The 15331-nt window shown below is 38.9% G+C and overlaps 1 protein-coding gene across 1 annotated transcript in view; it reads right to left on the minus strand.

The window, feature by feature from the left end:
• Window positions 1-15331, minus strand: part of kl-2 (dynein heavy chain 2, axonemal kl-2) — a 638176-nt gene that overhangs the window by 531171 nt on the left and 91674 nt on the right. The window contains exon 12 of the mRNA XM_068229141.1: window positions 3027-3120. Within this exon, the coding sequence (XP_068085242.1) occupies window positions 3027-3120 (94 nt within the window). The remainder of the gene's footprint in view (window positions 1-3026; window positions 3121-15331) is intronic.

The raw sequence follows: 15331 nt of genomic DNA on the forward strand, positions 1-15331 counted from the left end.
TGCAAAAACAGGTACACACCTTTAAACGTGGTAAGGAAAGATAAAGACCCACTATATTGTAATAGAGAAATATAGATACGAGGAAGACTTCTCTACGCTTTGTTGTTATGTTGTTAGTCGTTTAGTTGCTTCTGACTCTCCATGACCCCATAGACCAAAGTGCGCCATTTCTTTTTGTCATGTACTATTTTCCGAAGTCTTTCCAAATTGAGAGCCGTGGCTTCCTTGATGCCATCAATCCACCTCATCCGTTGTCGCCCTCTCTCTATGCTTTACTGTTGGTCTATTCTCAAATTTTGAAATTCAAACCATTATTAGAGGGCTGTCAAAGCATTAATCTAAATTACTACCTGTTTTGATAGAAGGCAGTTTGGGTTTAGAAAAGTTACTGCATTGATGCTCAACTTGTAGGATTCCAGCAAGATGATGATGTTGTTCATCATTTTACAGTTCCAGTTTCCCAGTTACTGTTTGCGAGCCTCTTTCTCTCTATCTTACTAAGATACGTTCTCCTGTTAATGACATCCTCCAGTGTCCTTTCCTGATCTGCAAGGTCCATACTTACAATGTCCATCCAGAAGGTTCTTGGTCTTCACACCATCCATTTCCTGCCAGATGCCTCTCCAAGTTATAAGCTATCCTTGTTGGATCAATCCTCATTACATGCCTGAACCATCTCAGTCTGGATATGCTGACCCGATCTCACAATGATGTCTCAATCTGACCTTCCTTTCTAACCATGTCATTAACTTGATCAGTTTTGTTTTTTGAATTGTGGACCTCAGGAACTTCATCTCAGATGTCTGTAACCTTGATGAGTCCTTCTCACCGAGGGTGCAAGTTTTGATATCATACATTAAGATCGGTATGAAGTATTGACTGAACAACACCAGCTTTGATGTTGCTGGTACTTTGGGGTTGCAGTGGAGTGTTCTTACTTGCTGGTAAAAGTGAGAGCTCTTCTGCACTCTATTCACCACCTCCTTTGTGGCTTGTGTGTCTCAAGAAGTTATACTGCCAAGGTATGTACAGTTTTCCACACTTTCCAGTGTCATCCCTCTCTGTTTATTGCCATCACTAATGTTTTGGCTTTGCTTATCTTGAGATTGAATTCCTGCAACTTAACCTTCCATTCATTGAGTCTCAACTGTATACCTTGTTTCTCAGTTTCTCCCTGGATTATGATGTCATCAGTGAAAGCCATTGCATTTAGTTCACCAAAGGTTTTCTTGATGTTCTTCATTTTGACATTCATGGTGGTGATAAATTAAAAATGGGGATAGTGCACTGCCTTGCTGGACTCCACTTTTAATCTGGAACCAGGATGAATGTCTGTCACCGAATTACACACATCTGGTATATCATCTGAAATTTCCTCACCTGTCCCTCCGACACATTCCTCTTTCTCAGACATTCCTATAACTTCTCTCTTGCAATGCTGTCATATGTTTCTCAATATCCAGGAAAATCATGAACAGATTTTGGCCTTTTTTCCAATATTTCACCTAGATGGCAACCCCAATCTAGAAAGCCAAGGATAAAGGCAAAGAGGATGCATCAAGTTGACCACACAACACCTTTGGTCTGAGCAGCAGTCACTTGGTAGGCAATCTGAACATGTCCTCGGACATACCCAGCACTAAAAACCATATGATAAATAAAAATCTAAACTAATCTAATCTAGCAGTATGTAAGGGTAATAATCAATGGAGACACTCCACCACATTACCTAGGAATTGCTCAGACCTGTATAAGTTTTAATCTCACACCTTGAGAACTAGTGTAATCACCATCTGTGCTGGTCATGGCAAGACAGCATGAGTTATCCATTTTTAAAGGCATGGTCATGGGGGCCAGATGTATGAAACATTCCATTGCTGAAGTTTTGTGAATACTTAACATTCCTCGACTGATGGTGTCACGTGTATCAAGAATATCTCATTGAAAACACTGCCAATCACAGTGGACAGTGCAGTGGCCAATCATGGATGCTTCATGATTGTGATCAGTGGCATCTCACTAGAATTGTCTAACAATGTCCAGAATTTAATTCATGAGAATTCTGGAGCATTTCAATGATTGCCATGGCTATCTTATTGGCCCAAATTGAACCCCATTGAGCATTCATGTGACATGCTGGAGAGGTCCATTCCCACCCAAGATTCTGCACCTACAAGATACAAGGGAGATGTGGATAGCTATCCAAAGGCCAGGGGTCAACATCTTTCCACAGCCATTTTGTCCATTTGTGCAATTGATGCCAGAGTTGTATTTTACTAAGCTAGAGGAGGTCCCTATCCCATGACCTTTGGAGTGTCAAGGTAAAATCCACATGTAATTTTTGAAATGAGAAGTTACATCAGTATTACTGGAGTTCATGTTAAACTGGATGGTTATTCTCATATCAACACTCATGAAATACCACAAGCCTGCCTGCCTGCCTCATGTTATAGGATTATAAAAATAAAGCCTGAGTAAATTTTTTGCCAGGGTAATATTGTCCCTTAGAAACCCTTACATATCCTACTTCCTTTACAATTTCCTTTCAAATCTATTAGAGGTTACTCATCATAAAACCCTTATTCCAAATTTATGCTTGGTTCTCTTATTTTTCTGGTTAGTTGCCTCTGAAGATCAGTGGTAGAATGTTGGCCTCCAGATCCCAAGATAGCAGGTTCAAACTCAGCAGAGGTAGTAGGATTTTTGAAGGGCAGAAAAAACTCCATTTGACATTTTATGTCATACAATGTCGGCATGTAAAAGATCTCTGGTGATACATTTGATGTTTACCCAACAAAATTCATTAAAACTCAACCATAAATGCCCAAGACAGATTTGCTTAACTCTGCCATTTAGTAGGCCTAAAGTAAAACGGAATGTCAAAATTGATGAGCAGACAGCCAGATGGAATCAAAATGCCTGCATACCGTAGCCAAGGCCATACGATTATTATTACTGTTATTTTATTTTCTGGTTATAATGTAATCAACTTCATTATTCCCAAATTCCAGTATCAATACCCTTACCTTAAATATATGGTCCCTGAATCCCTCATAAGCCACTAGCAGGCAGTGGCAAATCTGCTGGTAGAGGTGGACAATTTCAATCAGAACTTGCTCCCTAAAAAAAAATATCAAAAAATAATGTTAAAATTCATACAATAAATTCAGTTATTTTTAATAATGTAAATAAAAATTAGTAAAATGAGAAGATTGCTGGCAGGGGGAGAGTGGTATCTTTTTTCCTTTTTTAAATAAAACTTATAAGACATACAGTAAGCCTCATCACAACAAAGCACTGCATCTTTAACCACCCTTAGCACAGCCCTTACCATCAACCCAAGTAACCTGGTCTTTTTCACCAAATTGGTCATAATGAAACATTGACCTAAGCCCACATTATTGTCCCAGTTGAGTTTCGGCAGCCAATATGGAACCTTATCATTAACTGACAAAGATTTTATATTTTTCAATTTCCGTTTAACTAGACTACTTTGTATTCTGTAAAATAAGAAATAAAAACAGATTCAGACTTCATCCACTGAGCCAATGGGCAGCAATGTGGAGCAGTTTATTATACAGTCAAACCTGCCCTAATGGACACCCTTATTCAGCGGACACCTCCCTATACGGACAATTTTCCTCGGAACCGATTTTATTTTACATAAGACAAGTGTTAAATTGACCTCATTTAAGCGGACACCTCAAACTCCGGACAGCAGACATCGCAATTTGTCCCGTCCACTTGACTTAAGTGGACACTTTACATGTTGCAGGACAATTTATTATGCCGGACCACATGTCATCCTTTCTTTTAAAACCATTCTTCAGACATAACGAAATCTCTTTTGAATGTTTGTACTATTTCAAATGCAAGAGGAGGGAAGCTACATAGGAATGCAGTTCTACCTGGTGGTGTATAGGTCTATTCTGAGAATTCTAATTGCCCAGAAATGCTGCCAGAGATTCTTAGCTCACAAGTTACCTGGGGATTTTCTTCCCTTCTTCTATCATTCTATTCATACCTCGGATTGTTGCTGATAAGGTCAAAGCTCAGGTAGTCAACTTGAGAAGGAAAAGACAGTACAAGCGCTAATTAGTGAGACAGAAATACTGTAGCATTTCAGTTGTCTGTTAAACATGAGTAACAAGGGACGATCCTGTTTAGATCTCGAGGCAAGAAGAAATGTAATTATAGAAAGTAACAAGGGACCTTCACTGAGAAAGCTTGCCAAAAAATTCAACTGTGGAAAATCTCAAATAAACACTATTGTGAAGAATAGAACTGCATTTTTAAAGGAGTGGGAGGAAAATAGGAATCGGGGAGTGAAAAGAAAGTGGGAGTCAGTTCTTTTCAGAAGTGAACGTTGCGGTATATGAGTGGTTCAAGTGTGCTCCAGTGAAGAAACTTTGTGTGAGTGGACCAATGTTACAAGAAAACGCTCAAGAAATCGCAAATAATCTGAAAGTTGAGAATTTTGTAGCTAGCAATGGTTGGTTAGATTGTTTAAGGCGGATGTTGTTTGCCGTTAAAATGTTCGATTATTTTTACGAAGTTGTTTTAACGGACACCTCTTGTAATGGACATTTTCCCCCGGAATCGATGGTGTCCGCAGAAGGGAGGTTCGACTGTATGTATAATGATATTAGACAGCACTGATATGATTTTCTTTGTTAAAAGAGAATTATAATTACATTAATAATTGGGTCAGTCATCAATGACACGAGAAGCTGTGAAACAGAGATCAAAACACGTATTTTTCTAGGTCGTGCTGCAATGGTTAAACTCACTAAGAACTGGCAGAACTGGACAATATCAAAAGCTACGAAGATGCACTTGGTGGAATCACTAGTGTTCTCAGTCTTTTTGTACGGCTGTGAGCCCTGGACCGTGAATGCTAGAGACAAAAGTCGAATTGATGTCTTTGAGATGTGGTGTTGGCGGAGAATGTTGCATGTACCCTGGATGGAATGAAGAACCAATGTTTCCATTCTGAAAGACCTGAGCATCAGAAACATCTATCTTCCCATGTGAGTGAGTGTTACCTCCAATTCCTCAGCCACATTTTCAGAAGAGAACTTAGAAAAGACAATTTTGCAAGGCAAAGTTGAAAGCAGCAGACCACGGGGAAGAGCAGCAAGTAGAAGGTTTGATCAGGTGAAGAAGATCACTGTCCTGCCTCTTCAGCTCATGTTAAGGAAAGCTGAAAACCACTCTGGATGGAGGCATCTCATCAAGGCTGCAACAAATAAATGAGTGAGTTAAAAGGTCTCGATGCTCAGCGATGAGCAAAACGACTAATGATGATGATGATATCCCAAATAAAATGAATTAATCTATTCATACTTTTTCAACACTTTAACATGCTTGTAACCAAGCTTTCAACAAAATGAGGGGCTAGGTGTTAGACTAAGGAAGTAGAAGATGAATATTTGCAGGTATGGTGTAAGGTTTAGGTGTATACCAAGATGGCGACTACTGTGTGTGAGTCTGTGATATCCGTAGTAGATAATGGTGTAAGATGCAGTGAAAAATGTGGCAAATGCAGAAGAGTAGTTAAAAATGGGATTCTGTGTCGTAAGTGTGATGAATGGTACCATTTTCGTTGTGCAAATATTGTAAATAGGACTGATATTGAAGAAAGTGAGTGGCTGTGTCCCACGTGTAAACAAACTGGAAGTGAGGCAGAACAACAAGAAAGAGAGACTTACGAAACTATAATTAAGATTTTAGGAGTGCTACAAGAGGACTTATGCGCTCTGAAACATGAAAATGAAAGCTTAAAGAACAGAATAAAGAAACTGGAAGATAAAGAAGACATTGGAGAAGAAAGATCGCCGTGGACGGAAGTGACGCGTGGCCATTTTAGGCCTAATGTTAAACATATGGGAGAAACTACGTACAACTTAAAACCGGGAAAAAACTCTTTGCAGTGCCAAAATAGATTTCAGTTATTGCAGCAAGTTCCAGAAGAAGACACACCAAGTTTTCCAAATAATTTTAAATCCAGTGGAGGTAAGCTACAGAAGAAGAAAACCAACCGAAAGTCAAGATCGCCAAAGATTCATCTCTACGCAGACAGTCAAGGGCGGGGTATGGCAGAAGGCATCAAGGAAGAGCTGCAGAATCCAGAGACTGAGGTTTTAGGACTAATAAAACCAGGTGCCAAAACTGAAGACGTCCTCTCAAGTTGTGATCCTGTGTTAGAGAAGGACAATTATGTGGTGATTGTGAGTGGTACAAATGACATTGCTGCAAATGAAGGCGAGGAACTAATTACGACTCTCAGAGGTAAGATTTCCAAACTACCTGACTCAAAAGTAATTGTAGTAAATGTGCCACCCAGGTATGACCTTTTAGAAGACTCATGTGTGAACAAAGCTGTACATAGTGTAAATATAAAAATCAAGAGATTATGTAAGAGTTTTAGAAATGTCTATGTAGTAGATACTTTAGGTCTTGGCAGGCAAATGTTCACTAGACATGGGTTACATCTAAACGGTAATGGAAAAGCAACTCTCTGTAGACAAATTGCTACAATTATCAACAGAGATTTGCAAACTAATCTGTACTTAAGAAAACCCATACCACTAAACTGGCACATTCAGGGAAACTTGCCAGAAAACCCAGACCCTTAAATCAAGATCTATGTACAAGGATCTGGGTTCCAGGGAAGTTCTCAACTCATGAGTCAAACGTTACCCAATTGCAACAGTCAAGTTTTAGGGAGGAAGGAGGTCTGAGATTGCTCTTGGTAAACTGTCAGAGTGTAGTAAATAAACAATTAAAATTTGGTACATTGATAGAATCTTATGAGACGGATGTGGTGATAGGAGTGGAATCGTGGTTGAGAGAAGGGGTGGGTAATACAGAAGTATTTCCAGAAGGGTATACAGTCTATCGTAGAGACCGAGGAGATAAAAAGGGAGGAGGGGTATTTATTCTGGTGAAGGAAACTTATTGTTCGCATGAATGGTTTACTGATGAAAGGGATGAAATATTAGGGATAAAATTAGTTTGTGATAATATGAAGGAGGTGGGAATTATAGGAACATATAGGCCTGGAAGAGAGGAAAGAGACATGGAAATATTTGAGAAAATAATAGATTATACTCATAAAAACAATAATGATATGGTAATAATTGGGGGAGATCTAAATTTGCCTGAAGTTGTATGGAATGGAGCTGCAAGTGAAGCCCATGAACAGAAACTGGCAAATAAGTTAATTTGGGAGGGAGGATTTACACAAGTAGTACAAGAACCAACTCGTCTCAATAACTTGCTAGATGTATTCTTGGTTAAACCATGGGAAATTGTTGATAAAACTGAGGTAGTTGAAGGAATAGGTGACCATAAGGCTGTAATAATGGATGTAGGACTCGTACCAAAAATGCTTAATAAGAGGGTCACAAAAGACAAGAAATTATACAGAAAAACTAAAGTTGATGAATTTGGGACTTACCTTAAATCACAATTCAGTTGTTGGATAAGTGAAGGGAATAATGTGGATACACTTTGGGCTAAATTTAAAGGAATCATTTGGGAAGGAGAGAAGAGATTTGTACCTGTTAAGAAGGGTAAAATGACCTCAGACCCTGTTTATTACACAAGGGAAATTAGAAAATTAAAAAGAAAATGTAGAATAGTAAACAGGAAAATCAAAGAAGGTAGGGAGAACAGAGAAACTAGAAAACAGCTAATGAGGGAACTGAATAGAGTGAAAAAGGAAGCAAAAGAGAATTATATGAATGGCATTCTTCAAGAGGGTAATGACCACAAAGGGAAATGGAAAAAGCTGTATTCATATATTAGGAATCAAAAAGGAAAAGGAATCCAAATTCCTACAATGGTGGGAGAAGGGGATGAACACTATTTAACAGATACTGAGAAAGCAAACCTCTTTAGTAGGGAATTCCGAGATTCAGTAGAAGCTTGTCAGGACTTGGAAACCGTAACAGAAAAAAGAAAGGGAGAGACACAGAGGGAAACAAGAAGCTTCTCATTCACAAATGAAGATATTTTCAGAGAAATCCAACTGCTTCAGCAAGGAAAAGCAGCAGGAAGTGATCAAATTATTGGGGAGGTATTAAAGACAATGGGGTGGTATATAGTGCCTTATTTAAAATTTCTCTTTGACTATGTCATAAATAATAGTGTGATACCAAAGGAATGGAAGGAATCTATAATAATACCAATTTATAAAGGAAAGGGTGATAAAAGGAAACCAGAGAACTACAGACCAATCGGCCTGACCAGTATAGTTTGTAAAATACTGGAGAGTTTAATAGCAAAGTACATCAGAGGGATATGTGATGATAAAAATTGGTTCATGAGGACCCAGTATGGATTTAGAAAGAAATTTTCTTGCGAGGCACAACTGGTGGGATTTCAGCAGGACATATCAGATCAGTTAGATTCAGGAGGCCAGTTAGATTGCATAGCCATAGATCTTTCCAAAGCCTTTGATAGAGTGGAACATGGAATATTATTAAAGAAATTGGAGGGAATAGGATTGGACGTAAGGGTTATACGTTGGATAAGAACATTTCTAAATTCAAGGGTTCAGAAAGTCAAAGTAGGAAATAATATATCACAGGAAGAGAAAGTTTGGAAGGGAATTGCACAGGGTAGTATAATCAGTCCGTTACTTTTCTTAATATACGCAAATGATTTAGGGAACAATATAACATCAAAAATAAGATTGTATGCAGATGACATAATTGTTTATAGGGAAATAAATAACATTGAGGATTGTTCAGAATTACAAAGGGACCTTGACAGTATCCAAGAATGGGTTGAAGAAAATAATATGAAGATTAATGGAGGCAAATCAACTGTTACAACTTTTACAAACAGGAGCTTTAAAACTGAATTTGAATATACTTTGGATGAGGTAGTTATCCCAAAAGATGGCAAGTGCAAATACTTAGGCGTAAGATTTGAAAGTAATTTGCACTGGAAGGGTCATGTTGATGACATTGTTGGGAAAGCATACAGATCGTTACATGTCATAATGAGGCTACTTAAAGGATGTAACAAAGAATTAAAAGAGAAAAGTTACCTAAGTATGGTTCGTTCATTATTGGAATATGCAAACAGTGTTTGGGATCCTCACCAAGAATACCTAATAAAAGAACTAGATGGTGTGCAGAGGAAAGCAGCAAGGTTTGTAACAGGGGATTTCAGGAGAAAGAGTAGTGTATCAGAAATGTTAAAGGAACTTGGGTGGGAAACTTTAAGTAAGAGAAGGGAGAAAACTAGACTTATAGGATTATATAGAGCCTATACAGGAGAAGAAGCATGGGGAGATATCCGTGAGAGGCTTCAGTTGGAAAATAATTATATTGGTAGAACTGACCACAAGTACAAAATTAGAAGGAATTTTAGCAGAAGCGATTGGGGTAAATTTTCTTTCATTGGGAAGGGCGTGAAGGAGTGGAACAGTTTACCAGGGGTAGTGTTTGACCCTTTTCCAAAATCTGTACAGATATTCAAGAAGAGAATAAACAACAACAGAGATAATAAATTAAATGTTAGAGGGCATTCGACCAGTGAAGGATATTGTAAATAATAAATGTGTGTGATTAAATTAATTCCATCCCCTGGTCTAAGGAGTTTGGACAGCCCAAGTAGGGGACTGCCTGTAGGGGTGAAGTACAGTGGGGACTTCGAGGGCCCTGGGACTGCTACGGTAGCTGTGAAGGCCCTTCAGGAACTCTGAAAAGTGGTGGCAAAAGGGGCTCTGGTTAAGACGCAGCAGGTCGTTATGCTACTTAGGTTCCAAAATGGGTAAAATATAAATATGTAAATAGATTCAATGTTAATTTTAATCTTATACCAGTTGTATAGTATTATTAGAAGTAATTTAACATACCGTACTGTATATGAGTTGACTATGTTTGTAAGATATTATAAGTAGAATTTTGTAAACAATATAAATTTATTAAGGTTGAGCTGTGTGTTTAATAGAAAATATTGTTAGCGTAAATTGTATAATATTGTATTATAGGAAAATTTTCTTCTCTTGATAATTTAATATTTAGTGCTTGACAATAATGTATTTTAGTGTACCATTTGCCACCGAGGTAGACACCTCATTTGCAAATAAAGAGATTTTGATTTGATTTGACATACTATGGCACTAACATCAGTGCAAAGTGCAGAGCTCTATAACACTATAACAACCACTGCCATTTGAAAACATGCCTCGTTTTGCAGTTCAGGGTGGCACTAAGGGGCTTGCACAGTGCACTGATACATCGTGGAAAATCCATGAGTGTCATTTTTGATCCTTTTATGAATTTAGCATCCTACTGTTGCCATAACTTATTGCAGATCCAATTAAGGCTAAGCGACATTTTGTAATTCAGGCCTTATTCACAATCATTCAAAATAGAATGCCTCAGTTCTATCAGTTAGGTCCACATAATTCAATTAACCTAGTAGGACAGATGTGAAAACATGGATCAATATCTATCTTGTAGTAACTCCCTAAGTAAGAAGTGTTCGTGGTTTCATACTCATGAGAAATGCACGGTGAGTAGGCTAATCAATATTTTTCATTCCTAACACACATTATAAAATGAGTAGATAGAAAATAGTAAAAGATGCTGGCAGGACTTAATGTCTATATGGTTTCACAGTTGTCAGTTTTATGACAGAATTAACCCTTGTTAAATAGTTAAATTTGTGGTGAATGAAATATTTTTTGTTAAAAACACTTCTATCACTAATTCCCTATCATCATATGGAAGTACAGAGTCACATACTAAAACAATGGCTGCTCAGACTTGCACCCCAGGAGCACTACTATATCTGGCTAGCATTCTGGCTATTCCCACCACTGTGATATTCAGTTAAAGTGTGGGAGAGGGGAAGATATATGCCGACAGTTGCGACAGACAGGAGTAAGCAAAATATGTGTCTGTGGTGAAATCGGACCGACGAAGCAAAATTTTCGTCAACAGCATTCATAATGAAATACAACATGCTGCATATAGGCACGCTGTTGATGACCTAGATGTTAGGCCTCTTTAAATAACAAGCATCATCATCATCAGCATATAAGCACATAAAACTAACATTTATTGAACACAATGTGTACATGAGAGTTGTATATTACAGAAATTTTTTATCATCTGTGTAAAATTTCAGCGAGTTTGTCCTTGCTATGCAATCGAGTAGATGATACTGTTCACAGCGTTGTCCACAGAGAGTGCAGGAACATGGAGGTGACGCCTGGTGAAATCCTTGTAGGATGCAGATTCTGAAATGAAATCCATGCGCTGCTATTCTCATATAGACGTGTCGCAGTGGGAAGTTAGGGGCCCTCCATTCATCTGTGCTCGTGGCCAGCGTGTAATAGAAGCTTTGGCCTATTGTGTTAGCTTTTTCTTCCCTTTCCCTTATATGGGTTTTGTATGCTGGACTTTGCAGCAGCTTGTTCTTTACTGCTACCTACCTGACAAAGAAGTCTGTGTCTGCTAGTAGATAAACGAGTCTGGTCTTTGTTGTTTGGGATAACCGAAGGGCTCTCCGTAGAAAGGTTGATTTCACGGCCTCCAGTCTTCTTAGATTAGCGGTAGTAAGCTGGATCCAAATTTTGGTGATTGTGTAACAGGCTATAGGGGCAATCTTAATGTAAAAGAGTTTTAGAGCTGTGCCAATTGATAGCTTTCCAATGTTCTTTATGTCGAAGATGGCTCTAGTTTCTGCGGTGCATCTTTCTCCTGTATGTTTCGTGAATGCTTTCCCTGTGACTTGAAGGGTTAGTCCCAGGTATTTATAAGAGTTTACCAACTCTATCTTGCCGTTTCCATAGTGGAAGCTGTCTAGTTTGGAGATATTACTTCCTCTCCTGAATTTCATGATTTTTGTTTTCTTGGTGTTTATCACTAATTCATTTTCTGGTGACCACTTACAGAGCTTAGTCAGTCCTACGTGCAGGGCAGATCTGCTTTTCGAAAGAAGACTCATATCACCTGCATAAAGGATCACTGATACTTCATCTGATGCAACTTCTCTGACTACGTCATGGGTTAGGATATTAAATAATATCGGACTAAGAGGGTCTCCTTGGAGAACTCTGTTTGTTTGGAGTATGGGCTTAGATTGACTTATTCTATCGATGATTAACAGCAGACTGAATGCTAGTATACTCTTGATTAGTTGCCGGAGCAGGTTTTGTTGTCCTAGAATACCAGAGAGTTTCCTCATCAGGATGTTCCGATTCACATTATCGAAGGCTTTAGTGAAGTCTATAAAGGCGATGTATAAATGTCCTCCTATTTTACTGGTGGGATCCCATATGTTTGCAAGTATTTTCTCAATGGCCTGGAGTGTGGATTTGCTGGGTATGAAACCGAACTGTTTCTCTGGTATATGTGCTATGGCTAATGGTAGGAGGTGTGTTGATATAACCTTTAAGAGAACTTTGAAGGGAACACATTCAAGCGCAATTCCTCGGTAAGAATCTGGAACATCTTTCGGTCCTTTTCCCTTATACAGAATCTGGACAGTTGATTTTCTCCACTTTTCAGGGATATTTCCTTGTCTGATGCATTCATTGAACAGAGCAGTCCAGAGCCCGATAGTGAATGGCAGCGATTCCTTTAGGACTTCATTGGTCAGGTTGTCGCACATAGTGACCCCTTCAAAATAAAGAACACTGTGACCTTAGATGGACGTGTGTTGGTTTGTTTATGCAAGGACTATACAATGTGTTCTATGTTAGGAACAAGTGTTCGTGATACAGTCAACCACATGGAGCTGTGCCGGTTTAAGTCCGTTAGGGTGGTAATTATTGTTTAAAGAGGAAGTACAACTAGGCAACCATCCTCTATTAACACATTAACACTAATCAGAGAGAAATGTGGAAGAGGTAAGACATTTTGAGAAATGAAGGTATTGGTTAAAGAAAGACAAGGGCCATGAAGGGTGTGAAAATGAAAGACTCTCTAGGCCTCGATATATAATAGAGTCAGAGTCTGCAAAGAACAAGAGTTGGCCAAGGGAGGTCAGATAGGATAGATGAAAGCTATAGCTAGTTAAGTGCCCCTGGAGCCCAATTTAGTCAGCTCTTACGACAGGCAGGGGATATAGTGGATGTTAATTCTACCACCCTCAACCATCGGGGATGGGGTCAGTCCATTAAATGTACTGAGACTGTGTCAATTTCATAACATAAAAAATTTAAAATGCTCGCATATTTTAACAATTTGTCTTATGTCACACTGACACAGATAGGCCTTTTTTTGTTGTTTTGCTATTGGCTTTACGTCGCACCGACACAGATAGGTCTTATGGCGGCGATGGGACAGGAAAGGGATAGAACTGGGAAAAAAGCGACCATGACTTAATTAAGGTATAGCCCCAGCATTTTCCTGGTGTGAAAATGGGAAACCACGGAAAACCATCTTCGGGGCTGCTGATAGTGGGGTTCGAACCCACTATCTCCCGAATACTGGATACTGGCCGCACTTAAACGACTCCAGTTATTGAGTTTCTATAAAATACTTTTCCGCCTTGTCAATACTTTACATATTGACAAGGCGGGAAAGTATTTTATAGAAATTTGAATATAAGTCAATATGGACAGGAATAACCATCATGGTGAAAATAATCAATTCTGCAGTTATTGAGCTCGGTCAGATAGGTCTTATGGCAATGATGGGGTAAGAAAACGTAGGAGTGGGAAGGAAGAGGCCATGGCCTTAATTACGGTACAACCCCAACATTTGCCTGGTGTGAAAATGGGAAACCATGGACAACTATCTTCAGGGTTGCTGACTGTGGGGTTCAAACTCACTATCTCCAAAATGTAAGCTCACAGCAAACACTGAAAGAATTTTAGAAGCTTGGCTGTGGAGTCAATGTTATTGCTGTTATATTTTATAAACAATGTGCACATTTCAGAATTGGAGAAATATCTTCGGGCTGAGTGTTACACTTCAGATCTATCAGCTCAAGCTGGAAGTAATGGGGAACATGATCATCCAAAAGCAGGAAAGGTCTGATAAATCAGTCTTGAGCCCTTACAGACATTACAGGCTGGCAAGGCGAATGTACTGTTATCATGCGGCAAGATTGTTAGCCTATACCCACTCTTCTTCCATCAACAGTTAACCACCGTCGGGTTCAGATTGCAAGGCAGTAGCATAACAGGAGTACAGCTAGGCGAGGCCAGTACTAAATCATCACAATATATGTACAGTAAAACCTCATTAATTCAAAGTCATTGGGACGCAAAAATCTGACTTCGAATTATGTGATTTCGAATTAACCGCTAACATGTACTTTGGAAAAGCCAACCCTTGCGGTGTCACAATATATTCTAAGACCAGTTACTGCATGCAATTAACCTTGATTCACAGTATAAAGCTCTCAAATGCCATGGAAAAAACTATTTCCAAAATGTATCCAACAAGGTGCATTTACGGTATTCAAATAATGCACTTGGAGAAATCTATACTGGCTCCCCTATGCAAGTGCTTTATTCATTGGATTACTGTAGCCTACTGTATGCATTTTAGATGCCTTGTGCTTGCACGGAAAGCACCCAATGCCCAAAAACATCGCGGCTTATTGAATTTTCCTATGTCGAAGGGAGAAAGTCTCTCGCTTCCATCCACATTATAACAGTACAGTGACTATACTTGTACGATTTCCCGCCATGGTACTTCTAAGACCCATTAATGCATGCAATCACCTTGATTCTCAGTTTAAACTTTTCAAATGGCATGGAAAACACTATTTCAGAAATTTATCCAACAAGGTGCATTTACATTATTCAAATAATGCACTTGTATAAAACAATGACAAACATAACCTCACGCAACAAGAGGAAGATAAACACGGTTCAAAGACGAGGAAAAATTATGCTGGCTCCCCTTGCAAATGCTTTATCTTTTCGATTACTATACTCTCTGCATTTTTAGATGCCTTGTACTGGCATGGAAAGTGCCCAACGACCTTAAAACATTGTGGCTTTTCGAACTTACCTATGACAGGGGAAGGAAGTTTTTCGCTTCTATGTGCACTGCATAACAACACAGTATATTTCCCGGCTGGCAATTCTCTCCTTTAAAACCATAAGTCCATTTGGCCTCAGCATTTAAAAAAATAAAACGAGCAAACAATGCAGTTTCATTGGCATTGGCAATATTGTTTGGTGCGTACGAATTGATTATAGGCTATAGGCCATGCCTTTTCGCCAACTGTCAGCATCGCCAGTGTTCGCGGATTCTACCTCTCCATACTAATTACAATTTCGTTCAAACATAGCAGATATGAAGCACGCTGTAGACACACCGAAGTAGGTGAAAGTGCACAA

Source organism: Anabrus simplex, chromosome 9 (assembly GCF_040414725.1).
Source record: "Anabrus simplex isolate iqAnaSimp1 chromosome 9, ASM4041472v1, whole genome shotgun sequence".
In the NCBI taxonomy this organism is placed as follows: Eukaryota; Metazoa; Arthropoda; class Insecta; order Orthoptera; family Tettigoniidae; genus Anabrus; species Anabrus simplex.